The sequence below is a fragment of the Dermacentor andersoni genome, chromosome 1 (genome assembly GCF_023375885.2).
Source record: "Dermacentor andersoni chromosome 1, qqDerAnde1_hic_scaffold, whole genome shotgun sequence".
Lineage (NCBI taxonomy): Eukaryota > Metazoa > Arthropoda > Arachnida > Ixodida > Ixodidae > Dermacentor > Dermacentor andersoni.
Genome location: NC_092814.1, coordinates 276802571 through 276829190, shown reverse-complemented (window position 1 = coordinate 276829190; position 26620 = coordinate 276802571). Strand labels below are relative to the sequence as shown.

The 26620-nt window shown below is 46.4% G+C and overlaps 1 protein-coding gene across 1 annotated transcript in view; it reads right to left on the bottom strand.

Annotated features, from left to right (window-relative positions):
* Positions 1-19999: 19999 nt before the first annotated feature.
* LOC126548181 (uncharacterized) overlaps positions 20000-26620 on the bottom strand; it is a 146704-nt gene continuing 140083 nt past the window's right edge. Inside the window, exon 4 of the mRNA XM_050196318.2 lies at positions 20000-21481. Coding sequence (XP_050052275.1) covers positions 21280-21481 — 202 coding nt within the window. The 3' untranslated portion in view covers positions 20000-21279. The remainder of the gene's footprint in view (positions 21482-26620) is intronic.

Genomic DNA, 26620 nt, shown 5'->3' with positions numbered 1-26620 from the left:
ACTCGATCGGCGACTATATAGGGACTGAAAGTTACCCTCTTCACCCTTAACGAGGTGCACAGAAAGATTTCATATTAGAAATTCCCGTGATGACATGTATATAGTTGAAGCGACACCACACGTATGCTTGCCGACGTGCGCTATATAACTCACTCTGCGCGCCTATACGCATGCGCAGACGATGCGGGACAGCTCGTGCGCACTAAAGCGCGGTGCGTGCCCGGACATCTGTTCCAGACAGATATCAGCACTCGGGCTGCCTTGCGGATCGCCACGCGCCTGGCTACACAGCTATGTCGTGGTACAATGAATTCTCAGTGAAGTGGCTTGTATGTCATGCGATATAGTGGTTTTCTTTTCTTTTAGCTCCGACTTAACTACTTTGAAAATAAAATGATTACGTTCATAAATATGCAAGCATTTTGAAGCACTGTCAGTAACTTCGTACTACACTATGTCTACCAAGGCGTCTATGTGTGAGCACCATGAACACGCGCTGGCGCGCGTCTCGTGCAGATGGAAACAGCCCTTACTCACGGGGCGCGGCCGGTGCAGGGCGCGTAGACGCGAGCTTGCGCGCGTTGGCACGCGTATGTGTGGCGTGCCCTTTAGTGAAGTACGCAGCGGGAGAGAACAAGCGGTGGTTAAGTGTGCACAGTCACGGCGAAAGAACTACGCGTGGCAAGCGGGATTCGCGTCAGCATACTCACGGTGACTTTAGTATTCGCTCGTCAAAACCGCGCGGTCAATACTCAAAAGGGCGTCTCGTCTCTGGAGCTATATTTTAGCGATTGCACTTCATTTTGCAACGCAAGAAAACCGCATAATTCAGCACATTTAGCGCCATAAAGAAAGAAAACAGAGAAGAGAAAGAAGATGGTATGGCTCATGCGCGATGGGCTGCTAAGCAGGCACGAAATCGATTTCTTAGGTCATTTTCAGTTTAGTGCATGTACAGTGCTCAGCAATTGAAGCGCGATACTCAGACCACATGGCGGCTAGTGCTTTTTTGCGCTACCGACGCGTGCTGGGTGATCGCTGAGAGGCCCCAGAAGGCAGTCACGATGCATGACAAACACACTCGCTTTGATGTGACACAAAACTGCATCAGCTCGGTGTTCCCAGCGCCCACCGGTGGCGCGAAAAGTGCAAGGCAGCCACGCGCGCTGAATATCGTGTTTCAATCGCTGAGCACTGTACACTGCAGGTGTCCCAGCTATTAAAAAAAGAATTAAATTTTGGGGTTTAACGAGCCAAAACTACTTTCTGATTATGATGCACGCCGTAGTGGAGGACTCCCGAAATTTCGACCACCTGGGGTTCTTTAACGTGCACCTAAATCTAAGTACACGGGTGTTTTCGCCCCCATCGAAATGCGGCCGCCACTGCCGGGATTCGATCCCGCGATTTCGTGCTCAGCAGCCCAACGCCCTAGCCACTGAGCAACCACGGCGGTTGTCCCAGCTATCATGCACAAAGTTTAAAAGCAACAACAAAATCGGAAGCCTTCTATGCGGATGAAACCTATTGCATGTCGTTAGCAGGGCAACGTGAAGAAGCGTTTCGCATCTTTTGTGTTCTTCCTGATGGATTAACTTGCAACGATTATTTACAAGCCTTTTTATTACTATATTGACCCTTTTCGCGGTGATCCTATGGGCGCTGCCATATTTGCTCATGTGTTGACGTGCCCATTGCCTGCCTCCACTGCATCCGTGTTTACAATGGGTGTGGATGACGCCGGTCCGGCTTAGCAAACCTGTTTCTGGAGATATCGTTGACGGTGACTGGGTGGACGACACGAAGCTTTGGCCACAGCTTCACAGAACGTGCAAAAGGGCTTTGGAAGCTGATTAAGCTATGTCCAAACGGCGCGAGCAGCGTATATGGTGCTTTTTTCTAAACGCGAGGGTAAATATGTATTCCAAGCTATCCAAACTTTCCGCTCATTATTTGAATCAGGATTAGTGTGTTTTGTTCTTCGTTCTTTATCTGGCAGAATATTTTTAAGCAGCCGCTTGTAACGTTTCTGACTCAGCAAATTTCATCGGTGTGGTCACTATTTGATTATTTTCTGCCTAATCGCACATGGGTGCGCGCAGTTCCGATATATTTGTTGTTGCAGCGCACAAGTCTTGAAATGTATCTCTTTTGTACATTGTAATATTTTTTAGCAAATATGTATTATCGCTAGTAACTCGCTTACTCTTGCAGACCGTCACGAAACATTTACCTTCGACGGAGGAGGAGGAGGAGGAGGAGGAGGAAAAAACTGTATTCTGGTCCTGTACAAGGTGCTGCCACCTGCCTGGCTAGTCCCATGTTGAGACAGGGAGGTCAAGCCTCCTAGCCCTATCACGGGCGTACTGGACAACCAGGACCTGTGGGATATGATCGTGGGATCTAATCATTCCTAAACACCGATTCCGGTAAATGCCATGGCCGAGCGACCCACACTGCCAGAGCAGATGCTGAAGCGTGCATATCTCCTTTTCCCATGCTTTGCATATAATATTCTTGTCTGCAATGTCATACCATTCCTTTACTTGTGCAGGTGAATAATAAGACTGTGTTTGTAATTGCCTAAGTATAACTGCTTGTGCTCTGTTTAGCCTATAGTGAGGGGGTGGAAACTCCCTCCTTTCCATGTTTTGTAATTTCATTGTATGTAATGAGCGTCTCTCTCTGTAGGTTCTCCAATCCAGCTGAATCAAAACCATATGTAAAAGCGGCCCGGTCTGTAAGGTCGTGGGTGACGCTGTTGGCCGATTCATTTGGATTGACAGGAATGTCATCAAGTGAACCAAGGTGTGCCGGGAACCAATACATGTAACGTGTAACATTTGTTTGCATGTGGTTAATTATTCTCGCAGCCTGTGGGGCAATCTTTCCCCTATTGAAAGCTCTAATAGCCGTTTTCGAGTCACTATATATTTCTGTGAATCTATCATCTGTTAGTGCCAATGCAATGACAACTTGTTCAGCGACTTCAGGTTTACTAGTGTAGACCGTGGCGCAGTTGGTGCATTTGCTCTGATGATCCACTACCGCCGCCGCGAACTTAGTTCGATCCTTGTAGGCAGCCGAATCAATAAAGCAGGCTCCTGTGCCCCCTTTATCCATTTTCTTGATTAACGCCCTTGCTCGTGCAACTCTCCCGTTGAATGGAATGGAATGGAAAACTTTATTGACTCTTTTAAGGTTTTAGCGGGTCGAGGCCGAAGTCTTCATTCTTGAAGCTTGGGTCCTCTTCAGCCATGGATGGGCCCCTAGTCCAGGGCTCCACTGAGCCGGGCCGCCTCGCACGCGTGCGCTATTAGAGCTCTTTGAGCCTCTAGCTCGCGGCTGGTGAGCTAGCTCTCCCATTGCTCCGCACTTCGTGTTTTGTGTTTGTCGAATGCCTGGTTTCTTGTACACTCCCATGTAATGTGGTATAATGTTGGTTTAGCTCCACACCACGGACAGGTTGCGCTATACTGCGTGGGGAACATCCTACTTAGTATGTGTAAGTTTGGGAAGGAGCCCGTTTGCAGTCTCCGCCATCCTGCGGCCTCCTCCTTTGTTAATGCTTTATGTGGTGGGGGATATTGATATCTTAGCCCCTTATAGAGGTTTAATAGCTCTGAATAGCTGTTCCCGCAGTTGATCTGTGGCCCCTCTGGGGCGGTTGACGTTCCTGCTCGGCTGGTCATCCCTTGAGCTAGGCTGTCTGCCCCTTCGTTGCCCCTGATCCCTGCGTGGCTTGGTATCCAGATAATGTTATGTGTGGGTTGTCCCTCAGCGATTGGAATTCTGCTGAGGATCTTGAGCGCCGTGTTACTAATTCTGCCTCTTATATAGCTCCGGCACGCCTCTTGTGAATATGTTAGAATATTGAGGGATATTCCTGTTCTATAACCTTCTTCCGCTGCCAGTGCGACAGCAATTTCCTCTGCCTCGGTTATGTTAGCCACCTCGGCCGTGAGTCCTGTGATTAATTCTCCTTGATTATTTACTACTACCGCTGCCGCGTTGTTTTTGTGTGCTTGTGAGTATAGGGACGCATCGGTATAGACTGTATTGTCCCGATGTCCCATCGTCTTTTCGTAAAACTCTGCCCTGGCCTGTCTCCTACTCGCATGGAGGTTTAGGTTCATGTTGCGAGGGATAGGTTGTATGCGTACTTTCTTTCTTAGTGGGTCTGGTATTGGTGGCCCTGCTACTTTGTGGTTTTTCTACTTCCCGACCTAGCTTTGTCAGGAACGCCCTTCCCGTTGTTGTATTGCTGAGTCTTCGTACTTGTGCCTTGAGCTGGCATTCCCTTAGTTCTTCAAAAGTGTTGCTGATTCCAAGTTGGCATGAGTTTGTCGTTGGATGTGTTCCTTGGGAGGTGGAGAGCTGTTTTATACGCTTTCCGGAGGATGGTCTCCACTTGCTCTTTTTCGGTTTTGGTGATTGCATGGTACGGCAGTGAGTATGTGACCCGGCTGACTATCAGGATGTTGACCAACCTGAGTGCATCCTCCTCTTTCATGCCATATCTCCTGTGTGCCACTCTGCTAATCATTCGGCCCACCTGTCCTGCTGCTTTGTTTAGCAGGCAGATTGTGTGGCTGCATTTCCGGCTTCCTTGCAGCCACATGCCGAGGATTCTAATCATCTTTTGTTCCGGGATGTTCTGTCCTTCTAGCCTTACTTCGAGCGGGGCATCAGTGGGGTGTCTGCCCAGCCTGAGGAGTTCAGATTTCTCCGTGGAGCATCTGAGGCCTCGTTGCTTTGTGTATTCTTCGATGCAGGCGGCAGCTTCTTGTAGTGCCTCTTGTTTATCCCCTAGTGAGCCTTGAGTAGTCCAGATCGTTAAGTCGTCCGCGTACATTGCGTGACTGATTCCTTGGATCTTGCTAACTTTCTTGGTAAGGTTGACCATTGCTATGTTGAAGAGTACTGGCGAGATTACTGAGCCCTGCGGAGTGAGCTTGCATGGCGTTTGAAAGGCATCACTCCGTAGGTCTCCCAGGCCTACTGTCGCTGTTCTGTCGGTTAGGAAGCTTCTGATGTAGTCATGGACTTTCTTTCCGCAATTAGTGGTGTTATTCCCCTCCATAATGGCGGCGTGGGACACGTTGTCAAAGGCTTCCTTGATGGCGATGGCCATGACCACGTTTTCCCCGTTTTTCGGCATTGTCTCGAGTACCTCTTCCTTTAGCTATAGCAAGATATCTTGGGTAGACAAGTTTGCCCTGAAGCCGAACATGGTGTTGGGGTACCATCCTCCGTCTTCAAGATGCGTTTGGATTCTTTGGGTCACTATTCTTTCGTACAGCTTGCCTAGGCATGATGTAAGCGAAATTGGTTGATGTTATGTTTTGAGTGCATATTTCTGGGTAGCGGTGCGACAATTATGTTGTGTGCGAATTCTTGATGAAGTTTAGTGTACTTTGCTGGATGCGTAATGGGGTTGTTCCTGATCTTGTCCAGGATTGATCTTCCCGTACTGGTTGTAGATAGTCTCGCTATTTGTGATATTTCTTGAGCCTCCGCGATCTCCATAGTCGTGTTGTGTATTCCAAACTTGAGCAATCTTTCAGTGCTGGTTCGAATTGGGAGCCCCAATGCGCTTTTAACAACTTTCTTGATCGCTGCGTCAAGCTTCTTGAGTTGAACTTGCATCCAGTTGTACATGGCAGCGGCGTATGAAATATGACAGAGTACGAAATAGTTGATAACCTGATGAGGTTATCTTCTTTCATGCCCTTGTGTCTTCCTGCCAGGTGTCTGATCATCCTGTACGTGTTATCCGTTTCAAGGGTGATTTTCTGAAGCTCCGTATGGTTTCCACCGTTTGCATCAATGAAACAGCCTAGTACCCTGATTACGTTGACTCTGGGTATATTGAGACCATTTTCTGTAAGTAGGTGTATATCGCTTTCCGATATACGTTTCCAGCCCTTAGGCCTGCCACCTTCTTCACCTCTATATAGTAACAACTCTGATTTATGTGGGGAGCACCTGAGTCCAGTGGGTCTCAGGTATTCCTCCACCGTCCTGATTGCTTCAGTCAGGGTGTCCTGTATGTACCCTTCACTGCCACCAGCATATCATACAGTGAGATCATCAGCATATATGGTATGGTCAATGGCCTTAATGCTGCCCAGCTTTCTGGACAGACCAATCATGCACAGGTTGAAAAGGACGGGCGAGATCACCGATCCTTGGGGGGGGGGGGGGGGGCGGGGGTTCCTCGATCTCCGAGCTGAACCACTTCCGAGTTTGTGTCTCCGACCTTTATCTTCGCCGTGCGTGCTTCGAGAAATTATTTGATGTAGTTAAACATCCTCAACCCGAGTCCAATGTCTTTTATCGTTTTGAGGATGTACTCATGCTTGATGTTGTCGAACGCTTTTTCCAAGTCTAATCCAAGTATGGCCTTGGTATTTCTAGAATATCCGTCAAGTATGTGGTGGTTGATTGGCTTCATGGCATCCTGCGTGGAAAGTACGGACCTAAAACCCAGCATGTTATGAGCACATATATGATTGTCCTCTAAGTGGTATTTTAGCCTATTAAGACTGGCGTGTTCAGCGACCTTTCCCACGCATGAGGTAAATGATATTGGCCGTAAGTTGTCTAAGGTTGGAGGTTTACTCGGTTGCGGTATTAGTATAACTTGTGAGGTTTTCCATTCTTCTGGGACTTCGCCTGAGAGCCATGCTTCATTGATGAAGTCTGTCAGCGATTGAATTGATGGCTCATCGAGATTGCTAAGTGATCTGTTTGTTACTACATCAATACCGGGGGCTCACTTTCGGTTTAGTTCGCTTAACACCCTCCGGTTTTCGGATGTGATGAAGGGTTGGTCGAGTTCAGGTTGAGCGGCTCCCCTGTATTCTGATGGAAGTGGTTTGTCCTGCGCATTTCTAACTGGTAGGTATTGGTCAATTACTTCGACTTTCATGCGCTATCGGTGTAGTCCGTCATTTATTGTGCGTATATGGTGCCCGTGTATTCAAGTGTGAGCCCATTCACTTATTGACACGTTGGCAATAGAATGGGCGTAAGATACCGCGCCAGCTAACGTTAGATGTGTGTCGATGCTGTGCGTAAAACGTACTATGACAGGAAGCGGCGCTGCTCCCTTTGTCATTGTTTAACGAGCGGTACTCACTCTTTCGCCGTTCCGAGGCTGAATAACTTTTAAAAAAGGTTATCAATACAACGCTGGCAGATGAGCAAATTTCTGTATCCTCCGGAAAAGCCGTGCATCTCGAAGTGCCGGTAACACGCACGGACAGTTGCAGCAGCGGTCCGCGAAGTTGGTCACACAGATTCATTCCATTCCTTAATATGCCAGTCACTATTTTCGCAGCAAACTACTGCACACGTCTTCAATCCACATGATTAAATCTAGCGAGGTTAGAGCACAATGCTTTAGAAAAAATTCAGTTGCATTGAAATTAAAATAAATTATGGGGTTTTACGTGCCAAAACCACTTTCTGATTATGAGGCACGCCGTAGTGGAGGACTCCGGAAATTTCGACCACCTGGGGTTCTTTAACGTGCACCTAAATATAAGTACACGGGTGTTTTCGCATTTCGCCCCCATCGGAATGCGGCCGCCATGGCCGGGATTCGATCCCGCGACCTCGTGCTCAGCAGCCCAACAAATTCAGTTGCATTTACGACAGGTGATCACACAGAAGCAAGGTGGAGGCGGTAATGGGTTCGTATTCTTTGGCCGTCGCTGAGGCCACGTGCGGCGCGCCGCCGAAAGCACCGTATCGTTTCTCCAGAACAAAATGCTCCGCAAAAAGTGTCAATATTTATGGCAGACGTGTCAACATTAAATGTTGAAACAACTTCTAAAACAGCAATTTCAATTGTTTGCGACATGCCATATTTCGCGAGGCACTTTTTCTCGCGTGTTAGAGAAAGCGAACAGCGAATTTGAGAAATAGCCCAAAAGTGCGTTGCGCTGCAAAGCCCGAGGTCGCGGGAAGGAATCCCGGCCACGACGGCCGCATTTCGATGAGGACGAAATGTCAAAACACCCGTGTACTTAGGTTTAGGTGCACGTTGAAGAACCCCAGGTAGTCCAAATTATTCCGGAGTCCACCACAACGGCGTGCCTCATAATCAGATTGTGGTTTTGGCGCGTAAAACCCCATAATTTAATTAATTTTTAAATCTTACATCCGTAATGAGCAGATAGTGCATCAGAGTGCCCCTAGGCTGATCTATGTGGACGACATAGGGCTACTAGCGCACGATGCGAGAGGTTTACAGAGACTTGTGAATATTGTTACGATCTGCCAGCGGGGGTAGTGATCTTCTAGCCTCTCCTCACTTCGTGAAGCCAACAATGCGTCTCCCTCGGATAGAATACCGGTGCCGCAAGACGAGACATGTTTGGCGGACCGAGTGTTCTTCGCTGGTTTGCTGTCGCCTCCACGGACCAATTGCAGCAAGGAAACTCCTGGAAAATGGTGTTCTACGGCGTTCCCCCATGGAATCCGGTAATAGTCACGGTCGTTTTACAGACGCGGTAGCTAACTGCGGAGTCAGCTCAGGAACCAAGACGTGCCAGCTTGAGTCAAGCGTGACAACCTCTGTCTAGGAGGTCCCTCTCCTTTCGATGTGTTCAGTGAAACAAAAGTGCGGAAGCGATTGTGCGAACCCTCGCCCTCAAAGGCCTTCGACGACTTGAACGCTCCGATTGAACGAAGGTTGGACTTCAGATTTCCTTGGCCTAGGGATCTAGGGAGGATAGATGGGGCTTAAGCAGACGTTTTCGGCTCCTCGGTGTGCTTCGTTTTCACTCATGCTAGTCTGAGGAAGTGTAACGTTCTCCACCGTTCATGTAGATATTGAAAATAAATCCCGTACTCCTCGTTCTCCATGTGAACAAGTACCTCCCTTCAATAACGTCCTTAGCGTGGATGAGGCGGACGACAGAATGGGCCAGCTAGCTACCCCTTTTGACATGTCCGACCCCAACTCTTACAATACGTATGGTAATGATACGACATATCTAGGCCTTAATTTTAGCACAGAGAAATTGGAAATTATCATCCTTAATGAACAAACGAGTAATGATGTGACGTGAATTCAACAGCAAGTCATCCCCATAGTCTAGAAGCGTACGGTGAGGGGCTAGTTGGTATGACATTACCAACGCCCGTGTCGTGTGATTCTTTCTCTGTCTTGTTCTTTTTTGCGCAGTTTTTCTTTGTTCTCATAACATCCCCATAGTCAAGCAGTATAAGTGCTTGGTTGTACACATGAAAGAAGACCTGCTCAAAAATCCACCAAGATAATGCGAAGATGAAGGGGAAACGGAATACAACTATAATAAAACATAGAGCACTTTGCGACTACGTTAAGTATGAAGTGGTGTGAGAAATTAGGAAAAGAGTAATTGTGCCGGTGCTACCGTGTGCAAATGCCATTCTGCGCTCAAAATCAAAGATCTTGCCGGGATTGGAAGTTAAACAAAGGTTGGTGGGTAGACTCTTATTTAAGGCCCACGGTAAAACCACGAATGAGGCAGTGCAGCTTGACACGGGTTGGGCCTGTTTTGAAGTGTTTTGAAGAAAGGCCCAGAATTAAGGAATTAATGTGATGGGTGGCTAAAATGCACAAATACCCGTGCCTTAAAAGCGGGGACGCTGAATGGAAGAAGAGGTCAAGAAAATTGGAAACTAAGTACAGGGTAATTAAAAGGGTAAATAGACAGCCAAGAGCATGCGTAGTCATCAAAAGGAAAGTGAGAGATACAGAGACAGCAAATTGGATGCAAAACATGCAAAAAAATTTCAGAAGAACTCATCTCACGATGACTGTCTACGTTAATGCGATTAGTATTTGAGCAATGTAGCCCCACACCATATTGCTGAAGACATATTAATTTAGGATGTTTAATGGTCATTTGAACATTGATTCCGCTGTAGGCGACATCCATTATCTTCCGGATAGCCCACTATGCTAGGACAATCGCACACCAGAATTGGCCATGGCTATGACGGCAAGAGAACCGTACGACGACAACGCAGTGACGATGAGTGAAATCCGTTTCAAATGCTTCAACTCCTCTTAAGTGACGACAGAAATTACAAAGAAGAAATTACGTCTATGGAACGACGATGGCGGCGATGGGAACACGATTCTGAAATGACGATGGTATAGCGACAACAACCTGACCAAGACAGCGTGAGGGCAACGGGATGACAATGAGTGTATAACGATGAAGGCGTGACGATGACGCTATGGAGAGAATGAAATGACGAAGCTGGAATGAGCACGACGGCATTACGACGACGGTATGACAACGAATGTATGACAATGGCTGTGTGACGACGACGTAATGACGACGATGTAACCGTGGCGTAATCACAATTGAATGATGAGAACATACGATTAGTGCCATCTTGGTGACGGTTAGTTGTTTTAGCTTTACAACTATGCTGAAATAGCTTGACTGAAACAACGACGCACAGAGAAACAAATACCCCAGTACAAGCGCTGTCTGCCAACTGTATTTTCGTTTGAAGAACGCCAGCATTTATGTATCTAACACAGAATGGGCATGCGCACACAAATACATGTACATGACACAATCGTAGTCCATTACGCAAAAAGACTATATTTATGATAACGCAAGAGAGGGTAGGCTTACGCAGCTATCTTGAACCTTTCTAATATAAAATGCCTCCATTATGTCTCTCTCCTTCTAAGTTTTTCTTGTCCCTATGTACGTCGTATTCTCAAACACGGGAGTGCATGCGAACTTACAACAATGGCCCGCTAAATGACTTCCATACGCATTCTTCACGTTATTGCAGTGATAACGTGCTCGATCATCAAAACATAGTCCACGTTGACCTATACGTACTTTGCCACAGCTCAGCGGTGTCTGAGAAATCACGTTGTGCGTGCAGTCAGTGAACCTGGTTTTATGATTGGTAGTGCACTGGGCGCTATTATGCTTCTTCATTCGATTGCACACCGTATATAGCTTGCAAGGCCCGCTGAAAAGTAAATTCACATTACGTTTGTTGGCTGATCATGGTCTCTTGCCTTTTTCATTGCGCGCTGGTTCGAAACCCATCCGCTTCTCTTTCTGCAAGATGACTTCACATGCCGAAGTCGCGAGAGAACGAAGAAAACAAGATTCTGTTAACTGCGCAGTCTGATTCTATAAACTTTGCTCAATCTATGGACCGCATGACTACTTCAATGCTGCCTTAATGCGCGTCACCTCTATGCCCACCTGAATAATTTTAGAATCTGTGCTGCAATAGGGCAACACAGTTTTTTTTAATCTGGGCTGATACGCCCTGCATACAGGCGCATCCGAAGCCTAACAGAGGTTATTCTTTGACCGCGTCATGAAAATGGATAGGTGCGTCGTTCTTCATAACAATTAAATAATTTTCAACGTATTTCAACGCACGTGTTTCAGGCGTGTCTACCAATTCAGCAGCATTACGTTGTTAACGGAGGATAAAAAGTAAGTCCCACAACGTGAGAACTATGGCTCAACCTGTACAAATACCGCGGCGTTGGATGTAGAATCGGCCCTCGGGATTGATATCGGTTGAATGAAGGCAAACTTCTTATAAAGTCTCAAAAAATTTGTCACCGCTACGAGGTAGAGAATTCTGGAAGTTCTCTTCCTCGAAGTCGCCTATCTGTTCACGCACTGAACACAAAAGACCATTGTGGCGTAGAATAATATAAGTCTTTTACGTCTTTCGAAAATGCGGTTACGGCAGTCCTCTAGCTTTCATTAATTTCCAAGATAATTGCTTCAGAGTTTCTTAGCAGAAAAGGGTCCTTTACGACCAGTTTTCCTTATTGTTTTGTAGAAATCTGCTCGATTTTTTTTTCATGAGTGTTTTGGGCAGTACAACAAACCAACCTTCTTTGCCTGCTTATACATTAAAGCCATCACTCTTCAAGCTGGTCACAGTTTTCTTTCATTGCGCGATAGATTTTATACAGGGTACGTGCTTTAGAACGCAGTCCATGGCTTCACCGACGACCCGCTCACTGTCTTGATCTTCAGTTCGGTCTCCTAGGCTTTCTATCCATGGCTAGTGGCTGTGGAGCGGTTAGCTGTGGCTCAAAACTGTATTTTGGGCCTTTTTCCAGTCTTCCTAGCCTGGTCAGGGATGGTAGCCCCAAGCATGGTTACTGCGTTCGCACAGCATGGTCACCATTTGAAAAAGTTGCCGCTAAAGGACCCTTTACTCGAAAGAAGCTCTGATGAAATTATATTGGAAATTGATGAAGGCTGGGGCACTGCTGTAACCGCATTTTCGAACGACGTAGAGGACTTATATTGTTCCGCGCCCCGTGATGATTTTCTTTGCACAGTGCGTGAAAAGATAGAAGTCTTGGGGGAACAGAACTTTGAGAATTCTATAGGTCTTAGCAGCGACCATTTATTGACGCTTTGAGAACTTTGTCTTCATTTAACCACCACCAAACATTGGGCCGATTCTACATCTAACGCACCGGCATTTGTAGAGGTTCAGCCATAGTCCACACTTTGTGCGGCATATATTTATCTTCGGTTGACAACGTTATTTCTGCTAAGTTATATATTAGACACGCCTGTAACGCGTGCGTTCAATTACATTGACGACTATTTCATTGTTATGAATAATGACGCATGTATGCACTTCCATGACGCGGTCGAAGGAGTTTTCGGCATGTTCATCAACTCAAGGGAAGTACTCGAGTTCCCATTCAAACTGCCGAATAATAACCGGGTTCGGTTTCTCGACGTTAACCTCTGTTTGTGTTCGGACGCGCATGCATGCTGGGCGTATCAGCCCAGATGCAAGAAAACGATGTTTCCCTACGACAGCGCACATTCTAAAATGATTAAGATCGACATAGAGGCGACGCGTGTTAAGGCAGCATTGAAGAAGTCATGCGATCACTAGATTGAGGAAAGTTTATACAATCAGACGGGCGCAGTTAACGCAAGCTGGTTTTTTCCGCTGCCTCATAACTTCGGCATGTGAAGCCATCTTGCAGAAAAAAAACGGATGGGTTTCGAACGCGCACGCAATGAAAAAGACAAGAGACCATGGAGCACGTGTTGCCGTATGTGCACTAGTTATCGCACAAATTAAAGAGATTATCCAACCAACATAATGTGAATTTACTTTTCAGCGCGCCTTGCAAGCCATCTACGCTGTGCAATCGAATGAAGAAGCATTATAGGGCCCAGTGCACCACCAGTCAAAAGACCAGGTTCACCTACTGCACGCACAGCGTAATTTATCAGACACCGCTACGCTGTGGCAAAGTATATGTAGGCCAACGGGGACTGTTTTAATGATCGAGCACATCAGCACTGCAATAATGTGAAGAATGGGCATGGAAGCCATTTAGCGGGCCATTGTATTAAGTTCGCATGCACTGCCGTGTTTGAGAAGACGAAGTTCATAGGGAAGAGAAAAACTAAGAAGAAGAGAGAAATCATGGAGGAATTCTATATTTGAAAAGTTGAAGATAGCTGCGTAAGCGTACTCTCTCTTGCGTTATCAGAAAAATAGCATTTTTGCATGATGAACTACGATTGCACCCTGTACATGTATTTGTGTACGCATGCCTATTCTGGGCTGGATATAGTATAAGTGCTGGCGTTCTTCAAGTAAAATTCATTTGGAAGTCAACGTTTATTCTGTGGTATTTGTTTCTCTGTGTGTCCTTGTTTCAGTCGCGCTGTTTGAGCATAGTTCAACATGATTACCACGGAATGACGAAGAAGGAATGATGCCGATGGAGAACTTTGGAGAAGGACGAAGGTGGTATAGTGACGTCGGTATGAGGAAAATTCGATAAATTTCTGAAACGATGGCGATGATACGACGATGGCGCGGCGACGGCTGCATGACGAGAATGGGACGACGAAGCTGGAATGACTATCATAGAACGATCGACCACGGCGGCATCACGAGCACGTGGTACCTAGCGGCCCAAGAGTAGACAATGTGGGTCACTGGGGAGGCGTAAGAGAATAGATAGATAGATAGATAGATAGATAGATAGATAGATAGATAGATAGATAGATAGATAGATAGATAGATAGATAGATAGATAGATAGATAGATAGATAGATAGATTCAAAAGTACTTCAACTTGGCAATGAATGCTAATCGCATTAAAAATGGAGATTTACAAATACCGCAAGAAGGAAATAAGGAAGTAGATCCTGTGTGATAACACAAAGGGCTGTGCCTTGCTTTTTGAGGTCCGAGCTCGCTGCCTGGGGACAAAAGCATAACGGAACAAATATTTGTAACAGGATGAGGCATTTATCTGCTGCCTCAAAAGTCCTGGGACACCTCAGCACATCGTAATCGGATGCCAAAATCCCAGCGAGAACCGTAGGGAACGTATTGCACTTGCCAGAATCACTGGGATTCAAAGCAGGTAGTAGCACCAACTGGTCAGCAGTCGACATAAGCAAGCGACGTTTAACGTAACGGCGCAAAACAAGCACAGGTAACTGTACAATATTGAGATGTAACTTTTAATGAAAAGAGAAAAGATCAGAGATAGATAGATAGATAGATAGATAGATAGATAGATAGATAGATAGATAGATAGATAGATAGATAGATAGATAGATAGATAGATAGATAGATAGATAGATAGATAGATAGATAGATAGATAGAGAAACTTTATTTTTCATCAACTCTTAATTCGAGTCGTCGCAGGAGTCTTGGTCTTGATGGCGAGGCCGTTTGTCTGGATCTGTTGATGTATTTGATGTGGGCTACCAGCAGGCAAAATGCTAAACTGCAATTGATGTAGCTACGGAGTCATCACTTTTATGTTTTCCAGAATTTTTCAAAATCGCCTGCCGCAGATAACGTAATTCTAGTCCTTGAGCTGGATTATTCAGAGAGGCGGACATTACTTGTACGATAAATTGAAACACATATTAGAATACTTTAAGAACATTGACTAATTAACTTATTAATTAAATACTTTACGGTACGTATTGCAATTTAAGAATTGTAGCCGGTGAGTTTTCAAGGCGTATCCACATGGAATGAATTTGCAGAATGACACCAGTTTGGAGATATGTGCCACTAAATTCACCGCACAAATGCACTGTTCCACTTACTTTTTAAACAAAAGGCTCTTTTATGCATTGAAGCAGAAAAGTAACTAAAACGCCCATGTATTTCGTCCCATAGTTTGGGAAATGATATATCAAAATTGGTGTCATTCTCGAAATGAATTTCAGTTGGATACACCTTGCAAGCGTCATCGGCTCCAATTATTAGTAAATGGCAATATGTACCGGAAACTAATAAATTAAAAAGTGGACTAGTGAATTTTCGGTAATTAGTTGAATATATGTTTCGATTTGTAGTGCTAGTAATATCCACCACTTCCATTATTTCAGGTGAAGGACAAGAACTATGCTACCGGCCACAAGCGATATTTTTTATATTCTGAAAAACTTCAATATGATCACCCCATATAATACCTGACAGGTCGAGAAGTTTAGGTGTCTATTTGTCGCCGCCCCCTTTGGAAAGGGATGCCAACAGAGATAACAATAATCATAATCGCTTGATTTTTGCGAAGTTATTTCAGTTTCGACAAAATTACGAAACAATGGCAATTATCGCATAATACACTCGGGGGATGACTCGCACAGCAACGGGAAAGGTGTTGCACCGTGACAACTTGGCGTGACCGTACCACGCAGCGTGACCAAAAAAGGATGCTTCCTTAGATTATCAGTCCGATTTTCATTTATTTTTATTATTTTTATTTGATTTGCAGGTCTGTTTTCACCACTCGCCGCGGTGGCTTAGCGGCTATGATGTTGCGGGGCTAAGCGCGAGATCGCGGCATGAAATCCCGGCCGCGGCGGCCGCTTTCCGCTTTGGGCGAAATGCAAAAACGCCCGTGTCATGTGCATTGGGGGCACGTTAAAGATCCCCTAGTGGCAAAAGTTAATCTGAAGTCCCCTACTACGGCTTGCCTCATGATCACATCGCGGTTTTGAATAACTCAATTCAATTCAACTCAATGCTTTCACCTCCGCTGTCAACGGCGGCCAGTGCTACTACGGTACTCTGAAGATGACTTTTGACAAAGTCGAAAGCGTTCACAATCTGAGGCAATGCATTTGCACTTCTCAGGTAAACGTATCATCTTCCCTCTCGACTTCTACCACGATTCACAGTTTTCGTGAGGCCTCCCTCAAAGGCGAGTGCTCGCGATCACTTCAAGTTGTTGTCTCGTGCCATTGCTTGTACACTCAGGTATTTGCGTCTGTGACATATAGACCTTTTCATCGGGCGAGGAGGAAAGGGTGCGCGGCGAGCCTTTCCTCCTCTCTGGCTTCTGCGATCCGGCGCGGCGCTGCTTGAAAGTATTGCTGTCGCGTGCTGCTGAACGATTTCGAGATGTTTTAGATCGTACTTTGTGAAATTTACGCAATGTCCGTTCATATAAGGTCGTCAGGGAAGCCTGTCGGTGCATCGGTAACTACAGTACGCGGAAATATCTCTTGGGAGCGAGAACATGTGGCGCGCTTTTGGTTCTGGGAGTTCATATGTATTTTTTTCTTTTTTAAACGTAGGTAGGACAATTAGGCAGTATAATAGCAAGAACTTTGTGGCGCAACCCACCGCCCCGTTCCAAAGGGGACCCTCATAACATCCATCCATCCATCCATGGTGGCGCCCATGAAAAAACGGCCTATAAGCGTAGGGCGCCGTTTATTTTCTTTTTCTAAACATTTGCCTTTTCCTCCGCATTTAATGACTCTCCCGCTGTTGGTTGGTTGCCCATGCAGAGAATCGGACTACTATCCTGGATTAATAAATGGATTGGTTCCGTGGGCTTCGTATGCCTCCTTGGCGAAGGCAAGCCGTGTGAAAGCCCCATGAGTCTTCAGGGCGATGTGTTAGGTTCCCTGCAGCGCGCAGGTGAGGAATATTTCTCCCAGATGTCCGCGAGAACATCATCTGGCAACTAGGTTGGATTGTCTATCTCTGTCAAAACGTCTTGCACGGCGCCTTTAACAGATATCGCTGTAAATAAAGTTCATTTTTCCTGGCGCGTCTGGTCTGGTTTGCAAATGGCAGTGGTCATCGAACACCTTCGCTGTGCACGCTTTCAGGACGCCATGTTACCTTCATCAAGCAGTCTGCTATTCAGCAATTCTGAGATAATGCCGAACTCGGAACCCAAGCTGACCCAGCTCCCACTCGACACGCCAGATGGATGGTTCAACGCGTCCTTATAGCCGTAGACGATGCGCACATAATGCCCATGTTCAGTTAACAAGCGTATAGGAAATTGTGACACCCTAGGCCCTCACAAGTGTAGACCTGCCATTGTCAGCGCAGAACGCACACCACTCCCTTCTAAGAACACGACTAGTATGCTGGAAAAACAGTGTCTCTATAACCTAATCCTCCCAGATGCTTCTTGCTCTCTTACTTGCTTAGATCCTCTGCTTTTCCTATTTTATGCTCGAAAAGGCGATGCACAGATATGCCTGCCATTTTGTACATACATACTTACCTACCTACCTCTTTCTACCTTGCTCACTCTTTCGTGTGTTCGTGTTCATCGTATTATTTTCGTTGACAGATTTCCGCAAGGACGAACACTAGCACGTCATTTAAGACGAAATCCGCCATTGGTGGGTTCTCTTGAAAATGAGAATAGAGCACGTTCATAATAGCATCGGCGAAAAGGAAGGCCACACCACACGGTTGGTGGCAAGGCTTTTTGCGAGATGACTGTACAGCAACACTGTGGAACGTATAAGGCGTAAAAGCCAAGGGGAATTGCGTAGAAATGCTGTTGCGCCTGGCTTAATCTGCATATCGGAGCCTGCGGCTCGAGCTGACTTTCCTTTTTGTAGTCTCCTTGGCTCCATGCCCGAGTAGTGCCAGGGTTTTGCCTGCTGAAGCGGCCAGGCCACTGGGTGGTTTAAATGGCAACACCTGAACGGCGCTGACGTTCCCATTTCATTATGCGAGGGTTGTTCAATAAAGACTGAGAATGGTGCTCTGAAATGTTTTCTTTTGAAAATGATTCATAGGCGCCATAGGCGCCTATATGCTCCACAGTAAGTTCCGCCGTTTCTACCAAGCCTACATAACATGACGGAAGCCATTCTTTAACACATTCTTAAAAATCGTTTCCAATGTCTCAACTACGCCTTGTTGCATGTCAAAGCAATGTCCTTTTCTTTACCGTGAGGTGCATAAAGAAGTCGGAGAGTGCCACATCGGGACTGTAGGATGGGTGAGGGGATCGCTGTGATGCTTCGGGGAACGGCAAGAAAGGACATTGCTTTCACATGGGAGAAGGCGTAGCTGGAGGCGATTATTGAAAGGGTTGGCAAACTATGCCTTCATTCATGTCATCTATAGCCTTGGTTGAAACGGTAAGACGCGTGCTCACTCACTGCGAAGCACATAGAAAGGGATAAAAATGCCCGTGAATAATTATGAGAAATAAAGATTTCAGAGCGTCAGTCTCAGTCTTTATCGAATAACCCTCGTACAAACAAGGCCCTAAGCTCTGTTTCACAGTTCCCGCTCTAAGTTCTGCTAACGGGAGAGTATTCGGTTGCTTTCTGTGTCGCGAAAGCGAGATATGCGCTTCGGAGAGTTTGCTCGAGACCGTGCTAAAGAGAGACATGATTATTACGGATGCCAAAATTTACAATTCTTAACGCGACATTGGACAGGCAGGCTCGGAACACGTGTATCCGATAGGTAAACGTATTCTGCTCACGCGCACTTATCTCACCGCGTTTCCTTTCCCCGTGCAAAGGTTCGACTCGCGTGTCGGGCCAAGACCACGGTGACGGCGATTGGAAAACAGCAGTCAGTCAAAATTCATTCGTAGCGAACACTGGTCCTCCTGGCGTGGATCGACGGCGCTTGCAAAAGACGACACCAAAGGAAAAGTTGCAAGCGCACAGAAGCCTCTTTCTTTTGCTAGTAACTGTGTTGCAGGATGTACCCCACGACCCATTTACAGTCAGTAATAAAAGTTAACGCGTATGTAAGGCAGACGTAGTTTTGTAAAGCGGGTTAAACAGTGTGAAGTGGAATGGGGACACAAAAGGTGTAGACGCTGACACGAGAAACGCTATAGGCCACAGCTGAGTCAGTAAAACGATGTTTTAGCAAAGCACGATGTTGGGCTAGTTGCTGCACACATATCTGTCAAAGTTTGAGGCGTGAAAGATAAGTGGAAATAAGTACAAACGGACAGAGATGCCTTGGTCTGTTTCTCTTGTTTACCGCTTATCTTTTTTTGCGCCGCAAACATCGTCAGTGGCTACTCCTTGTGTTCCGTTCGATTTTGCGTCGGCAACTTGCTTTACGAGCCTCGCAGCCTATCAGCCCATCTAACATCATGCATTGGTACTGCGAAGCAAACTGCGGTCTCTCGCATTCTTCCCCTTTCACTGGGGCTGTAAATTCTCGAAAGACGACCGAAGTGAAAGGAAACGTAAGCCTCCCCTTTGGACAGCTGAAATGAAATGAGATCCAGTGACTATAGCTTCGGCTTATATGTCGGGGTCGTCTTAGTTGCACACATGAGCTGCACAGGTAAAGCGCGCCAGTTGCTCGCACGTACGCAACAACGCAATACTCACACATAATGGCATGGAGTGGAACCTCTCTCGTTCCTCTTGACGAATTTTCTTTTTCTCATCGTCGACTGGATGAACATTTAGAAATTGTTTAACCTGCTTACAGAGCTGTCAGCATTTGACTGTACATGCTTAACAATATTTTTCCATTATATTGCTTGGTAAAAGCCGCTTAGTTATGTCACCAAGCAATATCTAACGCCAAAGGTGCAGAAAATAGGAGTGCATAAAATATGAATCAAAGACAAAAAGAGAACAGTTTACAATGGATACGCATGCACCACGGAATGAACGGGATCCCTGTTGCCAGCGGTGTGGAAATAGCGATATCGATTGCGCCGCTATAGTGAGGGTTCATCATGAAGCAATGTTTATTGCAGTACAGTGATTTGAAAATGAGGCGCCAAGATCTTTTCAGTATTGATGGCAGGAAAAGGAGAGGGAGCACCAACTGACCCCTGTAAAGAAAATTGGTTTATCTTGTTTTTTTACGAATTCGTTATATAACGTAATTATCTTCTGCTCGTTTATTGTCGGCATGCCCTCCTTCGTTTTTTTCGCCTCTATTCCCATCCTCATGTTATGTAATCTGTAAAGTGTCACAGACAAAAAAAAAAAAAAAGAAATGAAAATAACAAATCAACTGAATAACTTTGTTCACTTAGGTTCCTCTCATGTTTTCTCCCTCGCTATTTGAAGTGAGCGACTGATTGGCGTATGTCTTAAGATAATCTTGCAGGAAGCCCGTAGGGCAAGCTCCCCTTACACCGGTTCCCAACTAATGATTCTACCAGCAGTAAAAAAAAGTAGTAAACTTACAAGGAAACAAAAACAAAAAGGCCTAAAACAACCAATAAGTGCTTATTTAGGCTTTTGCGTATCACCATGCAAGTCTTATATCGAGCGACCTTTTTCCACTTAAGCTTTTTTTTTTTTTGCTGCTAGAGCCTGCTGCCCAGTGTGTGCTTGTATTTTTGATAAAACATCATGCGTGTATTTCAGCAATCTAATTGCTGTTTTTCTATAGCCCCGAGTCCATTGGTGGGGGCTCTTACGCAACAGGAAGACGTAGGCAGCATATGTCCATCATTCTAAAGGACGGCAAGTCCACCAGTCGTCCCGCGTTTTGCTCTCTCTGATGAATTCTGCCTTTCACTATAATTGTTTCCTTGCATCCATGCCCAAGATACATCGCGAGAGAACTTTGGACTCTAAAGTCCCCCATTTGCGCTATACACTCAAGAACACATACTCTTTGCCATGAAAAGATATAAAGAAACGGTACGAGAAAAAATAAAAGAAAGGCAAGGTATGCCGTGAGTATAGCGCTGCCGAGATGAAATGGTCACTCGGCGAGGCGTGTCTGGCGGGGAAACATTGCACCGGGAAGGGAAGACTTGGTCAAGACCAGCGTCGTACGCTATGGGCCTGAGGCTGGGAGCCAACATAGTCCGTGCGAAACGGAGCGCGGTTCGGCTGAGCTGCCGTGGTCCTAGCACACCGGCACAAGGCCGGCCACTCGTTGGCTTCGTGCCTACTTGGCCGCAACATCTCCGCGCACCGCGAACGCGCTGCCAAGTGCAGTCCATCATCAGCGGCGTGCAGAGGCGCTTGGCGTGGCCCTTTTCACACTTTGCTCGGGTAGTAATAGGTGCGCACGTAGCAGACGCATGCGGCCGGGAAGGCGAACTTGGTGGGCTTGGGCTCGACGCGGTTGTCCTCGGTGAAGAGCGCCACCAGGACCCGGTTCACGTACTTGGTGGCGCAGCGGGTCGAGTGACCGGCCGGCAGCATGTCGTGGATGCGGTCGCAAGTACCGCCTTCGTTCCTGCGTTCAAACGAGAAAAAACAAATAACGTAGAGAGCTGAATAACAGTGATAACAATGCCAATACAACACAAGGTTCTTGAGCTTTGACTACACAAAACGGCACGTATGATGCGCTTACGAAAATGAATCGAGAGAGAGAGCAAATGATAAAGGAAAGGTAGGAAGGTTAACCAGGACTGAGCCCGGTTGGCTATACCCCACACTGGGGAAAGGGAAAAGGGGACGGAAAGATTAAAAGAAGAAGAGAAAGTCTACTGGGTATATCGTTCGGTCACTCAGTCCGGATCACAGACGCTGACTCAATCCAGTAGCCTTCAAATATCGCAGCAGAGCTTTTGTGGCCTTTTGTAGCTGCGATATGCGAGGCCATGGTCCCAAGATCTTCTTCAAGGTGAACGGTGTTCTATCTAGTTGATTGAGAGCTGTGCAGAGGTCATGTCTTTCGTTTTGAAAAGATGGGCAGTAGCACAGTAGATGTTCTATAGTTTCCTCGCCACCGCAGGCATTACAGTCGGCGCTGTCAGTCATTCCAATCAAAAACGTATATGCATTGGTGAATGCGACGCCCAAGCGTAAGCGGCACAGCATTGTTTCCTCATTTCGCAGAAGCCCTGGTAACAGCCGCAGTTGCATAGAGGGGTCGACGGAATGCAATCGTTCTTGGGTGAATTCAGGTGTGTGCCACTTCTCTAATGTCATACAGTGTGCTACCTTGCTTAGGTGTTGGGCTGCGTCGGTCCGCGATAAAGGTACAGAAACAAGGGTTGCTCCTTCGTGTGCTTTCCTAGCAGCTACGTCAGCGAGGTCGTTGCCGGAGATACCGCAATGGCCAGGCAGCCACTGAAACACGACGTCGTGTCCTTTCGCTATCATACGTGGTGCATTTCTCGTATCTCCGACACTAGTTGTTCACAAGACCCGCGACGAAGAGATGACAGAAGACATTGTAAGGCCGCCTTCGAATCGCAGAATATTGCCCACCGATTAGCGGGTTGGTTGTTAATGTAATCAACGGCACCTAGGAGGGCAACAAACTCCGATCCGGTCGATGTTGTCATGTGAGAAATCTTGTATAGGACGCTAATTGATCGTGATGGTATAACCACTGCGCCGGTGGAGCTGGTGTGAATGGAAGAGCCATCCGTATATATGTGGACTCGGTCAAAGTAGAAAGTGTTCAAACAATCCAGAGCTGCTTGCTTCAAGGCCAAGGTAGGCAGGTCGGTCTTCTTTCTTGTCCCTGGAACCGTGAGGCGCACTTGAGGTTGTTCTAAACACCACAAAGCTGAGGTTGAACGTGCTGAGGGTGTGAAGCCCGATGGTAGGCAGGCACGATGGATGCTGACCTCGTTGGAGAAGGACGCCTGTGGTCGTCGTTCTGGCAGGCAGGCAAGAGAGCTTGATTGCATGCGTGAAACACGACGAACATGGGCCCTAAGCGTGTCGATGCTAATGTAAGTCGTGATCGGATGGTCTCGAGCCATTATAATGGTTCCTACTGTTGAGGCACTTCGCGGAAGTCCTAGGCAAACACGTAGTGCCTGTGCTTGCACACTCTGTAGTTCTCGAAGATTTGACTTGCATGTTTTAGAAGGCACGTGAGAACTATAACGTAGCAATCCGATAAAAAGTGCTCGATATAACTGTAGCATGGAGCCCACTGACGATCCCCATGTTTTCCGGGCGATAAACTTGAAGACATGAACAATAGACGTGAGCATCTTCTTCAAGTGGGCAACATGAGGGCTCCAAGAGAGGTCCCGGTCCACAATGACACCCAAAAACCTATGATTTCTCTTGTAGGAGATAGGCTGGCCATTAATGCATACTGGATAACGAGACATTGGTTTTCGTGTAAAAGCGACTAACGCACATTTTTCTGTTGAGATGGTAAGGCCTTGTGTGTGAAGATAGTGAGATGCCTGTGTTGCTGCTTTCTGCAGCCTTGCGCGAACCTGCAGACGAGTGACCGCTGATGACCAGATGCAGATGTCGTCGGCGTAGATAGAGACACTCACTGTTTCCGGTAGGGATTCGGCCAGCCCAAGAAGCGCGAGGTTGAAAAGAATAGGGCTTAGAACCCCACCTTGGGGAACTCCTCGGCATATGTAGTGGTCTGCAGTCGGACCATCTTCCGTACGTACGTGTCAAGTAGTTTCTGATCCATCGATATACTCGCCCTCCTAGTTCAATTGTCAAAAGTGCGTCTAGAATGGGTTGATGGGAAACGTTGTCGTAAGCGCCTTTCACGTCCAGAAAGAGCGCTACTGATAATCGTTTCCAAGATTTTTGCTGTTCTACAGATGACACTAAATCGATGACACTGTCAATCGATGAACGGTCTCGTCGAAATCCCGCCATAGAATCAGGGTAAATCTTGTGGTGTTCTAGGTACCATTCGAGACGCATGAGGATCATGCGTTCCATGAGTTTCCCGACGCAGCTGGCAAGTGCTATAGACGATACGATGCCAGTTCGAGCGGCGACTTTCCTGCTTTTAGTAGCGGTACCAGGCGGCTTCGTTTCCACTCCTGTGGGACGACACCATCTTCCCATGAACTATTAAAAAGGCTGAGGTGTTCTCTTCGTGCTTCTCGGCCTAGGTGGCGCAAAACAGTATATGTTATGCCATCGGGCCCTGGTGAAGACGAACACCTACAGAGCGCCATAGCAGCTTCTAACTCTTCCATAGAGAATGGAGCCTCCATACTGGTATCTCGTGGACCGGGGATGTCGCTTAAAGCCATGTCAGGGACTAAAACTGTGCCGCCGGCGATTTGCACGCAAAATTCCTCTGCAACGTATGCAATGATATATGATTGCAAAGATGCATGCAATGAATCGAAATTGCCTACATCTCAATGGGGACCACGTCAAATGAGGTGCGGTGCTTGTCGCAATCGTGCTTTCGCCATGGCAAGTACGGAAACGTTAGTCCATTTTGCGTGATGTAGCCGTTCTATGTGATCAAGGCTTGCTGACATTACAGGTTGGATTGCGCAACATTTTGACGAGACACACAGAAGAGAAACACACACCACAGAGGGGCAGTTTCTCCTCGCAGTTTCCTAATATGCTATACCAACACGCCCAATCTTCAACTTTGGTGACATTGACGAGGAGGAGCGCAGTGGTGTAACTATGAGGTATAAAGGGTGATCATATTTAAGTTCTATGGAATTTATTTTCAAAATCGCTTGCGGCCGATAGCATAATTCTTGTTCTCGAGCTGGATTATTCGAAGAGGCGGACATTACTAGCACGAGAAATCGAAACACATATTCAACTAATTACCAATAATTCACTAGTCAACTTCTTATTAATTACTTTACGGCAGATATTGCAATTTACGAATTGTAGTCGGTGAGCTTGCAAGACGTATCCATTTGAAATTAATTTCCAGAATGAGACCAGTTTCGAGATATTATTTCCCAAAGTGTGGAACGAAATACATGGGCGTTCCAGTCGCTTTCGTGCTTCAATGCATAAAGAACGTTTTGATAAGAAAGTAAGTGGAACAACAGTGCATTTTTACGGCGACTTTGATGGCGCATATCTCCAAACTGGTGTCATTCTGGAAATTAATTCCAAGTGGATACGCCTTGTAAACTCACCGGCTACAATTCTCAAGTTGCAATATGTGCCGTAGAGTAATTAATTCAAAATATTATTAGTGAATTTTTTCTGACTAGTTGAATATGTGTTTCGATTTCTCTTGCAGGTAATGTCCGCCTCTATGAGTAATCTACCTTAAGAACTAGAGTTATATTATCTGCAACAGTCTATTTTTAAAAACTCCATGAAAGGTACAAATGATGACCCTGTATAGTTACACTACGGTGGACAAAAACAGCACTATATTATTGTTAGCACGAGTATTAATCGTGTAAACGTATGCAAGCATCACAAAGAACAAGCAAACTTAAGCGGGCCAGTAATCGTCTCCTAAAACGACCACCACGCCCACCGATTGCAAAGACGAAAAAGGAAAGAAGAAGAGAAGAAGGAAAGAAAGTAAGAAAAAAAAAAGAGAGGTATAAGCAACACATCACACAGTCACACGCAGAGCACCAGCGTTACAGACTATAGTGTAGTCCCGCGGGTGACAAGAATTAGCGTACAGCTTTGTTAGTCTCATACCGAGTTGACGCACGACCCTTCGGAAGCAAAATGTCATTAAGCGCAGTTCATACAAGCTAAAGTTGTTGAAACTTGCTCAGCAACACACAGCGACAACTGCGGATATTTGGACATTCTAGCAGCCAAGTGCTCGAGCGTTTAGCTGTAGTGTCCGCAAGCAAAGCACGAAGGACTCGCCACACGTCCTTGCCGGCGAAGGCGATGTGCGAAATTTGCGCACCCCACGCGCAACTTGCGCAATACATACCTACTGTGGCGAGTTAGAGCACGGCCAGCGATTGATGCAGGGCACGATCCCCATGGCTATATGTTCATTTGGGGGCAAGCACTGTAGGTGGTGTAGGAAAGAACAGTGATTTTTCGGTGGCTACTATCACTCATTGGTATCCCAGGAAATGAGGCCTCTGGTGCTTTGGAGGCGTCAGCGCACAACTTTGATTTCCCAGAGGATAATTTATGTAAGTTCGACGACGTTAGACTTCTTGTACGCCCGACCTGCAGCCCCTTAGGCGACAACACACAAACACACACACACAGAAAAAAAAAGAAAAAAAGAAGAGCGCACGCACACAGGGGCAGTTATTCTTCCTGTGCATACGAATGAGCAGAGAAAACATCCATGCTCCTGCACTATCTGTTACCACGGTCGTCAATGTCAGTTGAAGAGCAGCTTGTCACACATACGCGATAGTGGCAAATACAAAGACTATACCTCGCGCCATAGACACGAGGTAGGCTAAAAAATTAAATTCTTGGGTTCTAAGTGTCAAAAACCACAAATATGATTACGAGGCACGGATTACTAGGGTACTCCGAATTAATTTTGACCACTTGTGGTTCTTTAACGTGCACCCAATGCACGGTACACGGGCGTTCTTTCATTTGGCCCCCATCGAAATGTGGCCGCCGCGACCAGGATTTGATCCCGCATTACGTTTTGCAGCGCAACGCCAAATCGACTATGCCACCATGGCAGGTTAGGCTAAATAGTCCTAGA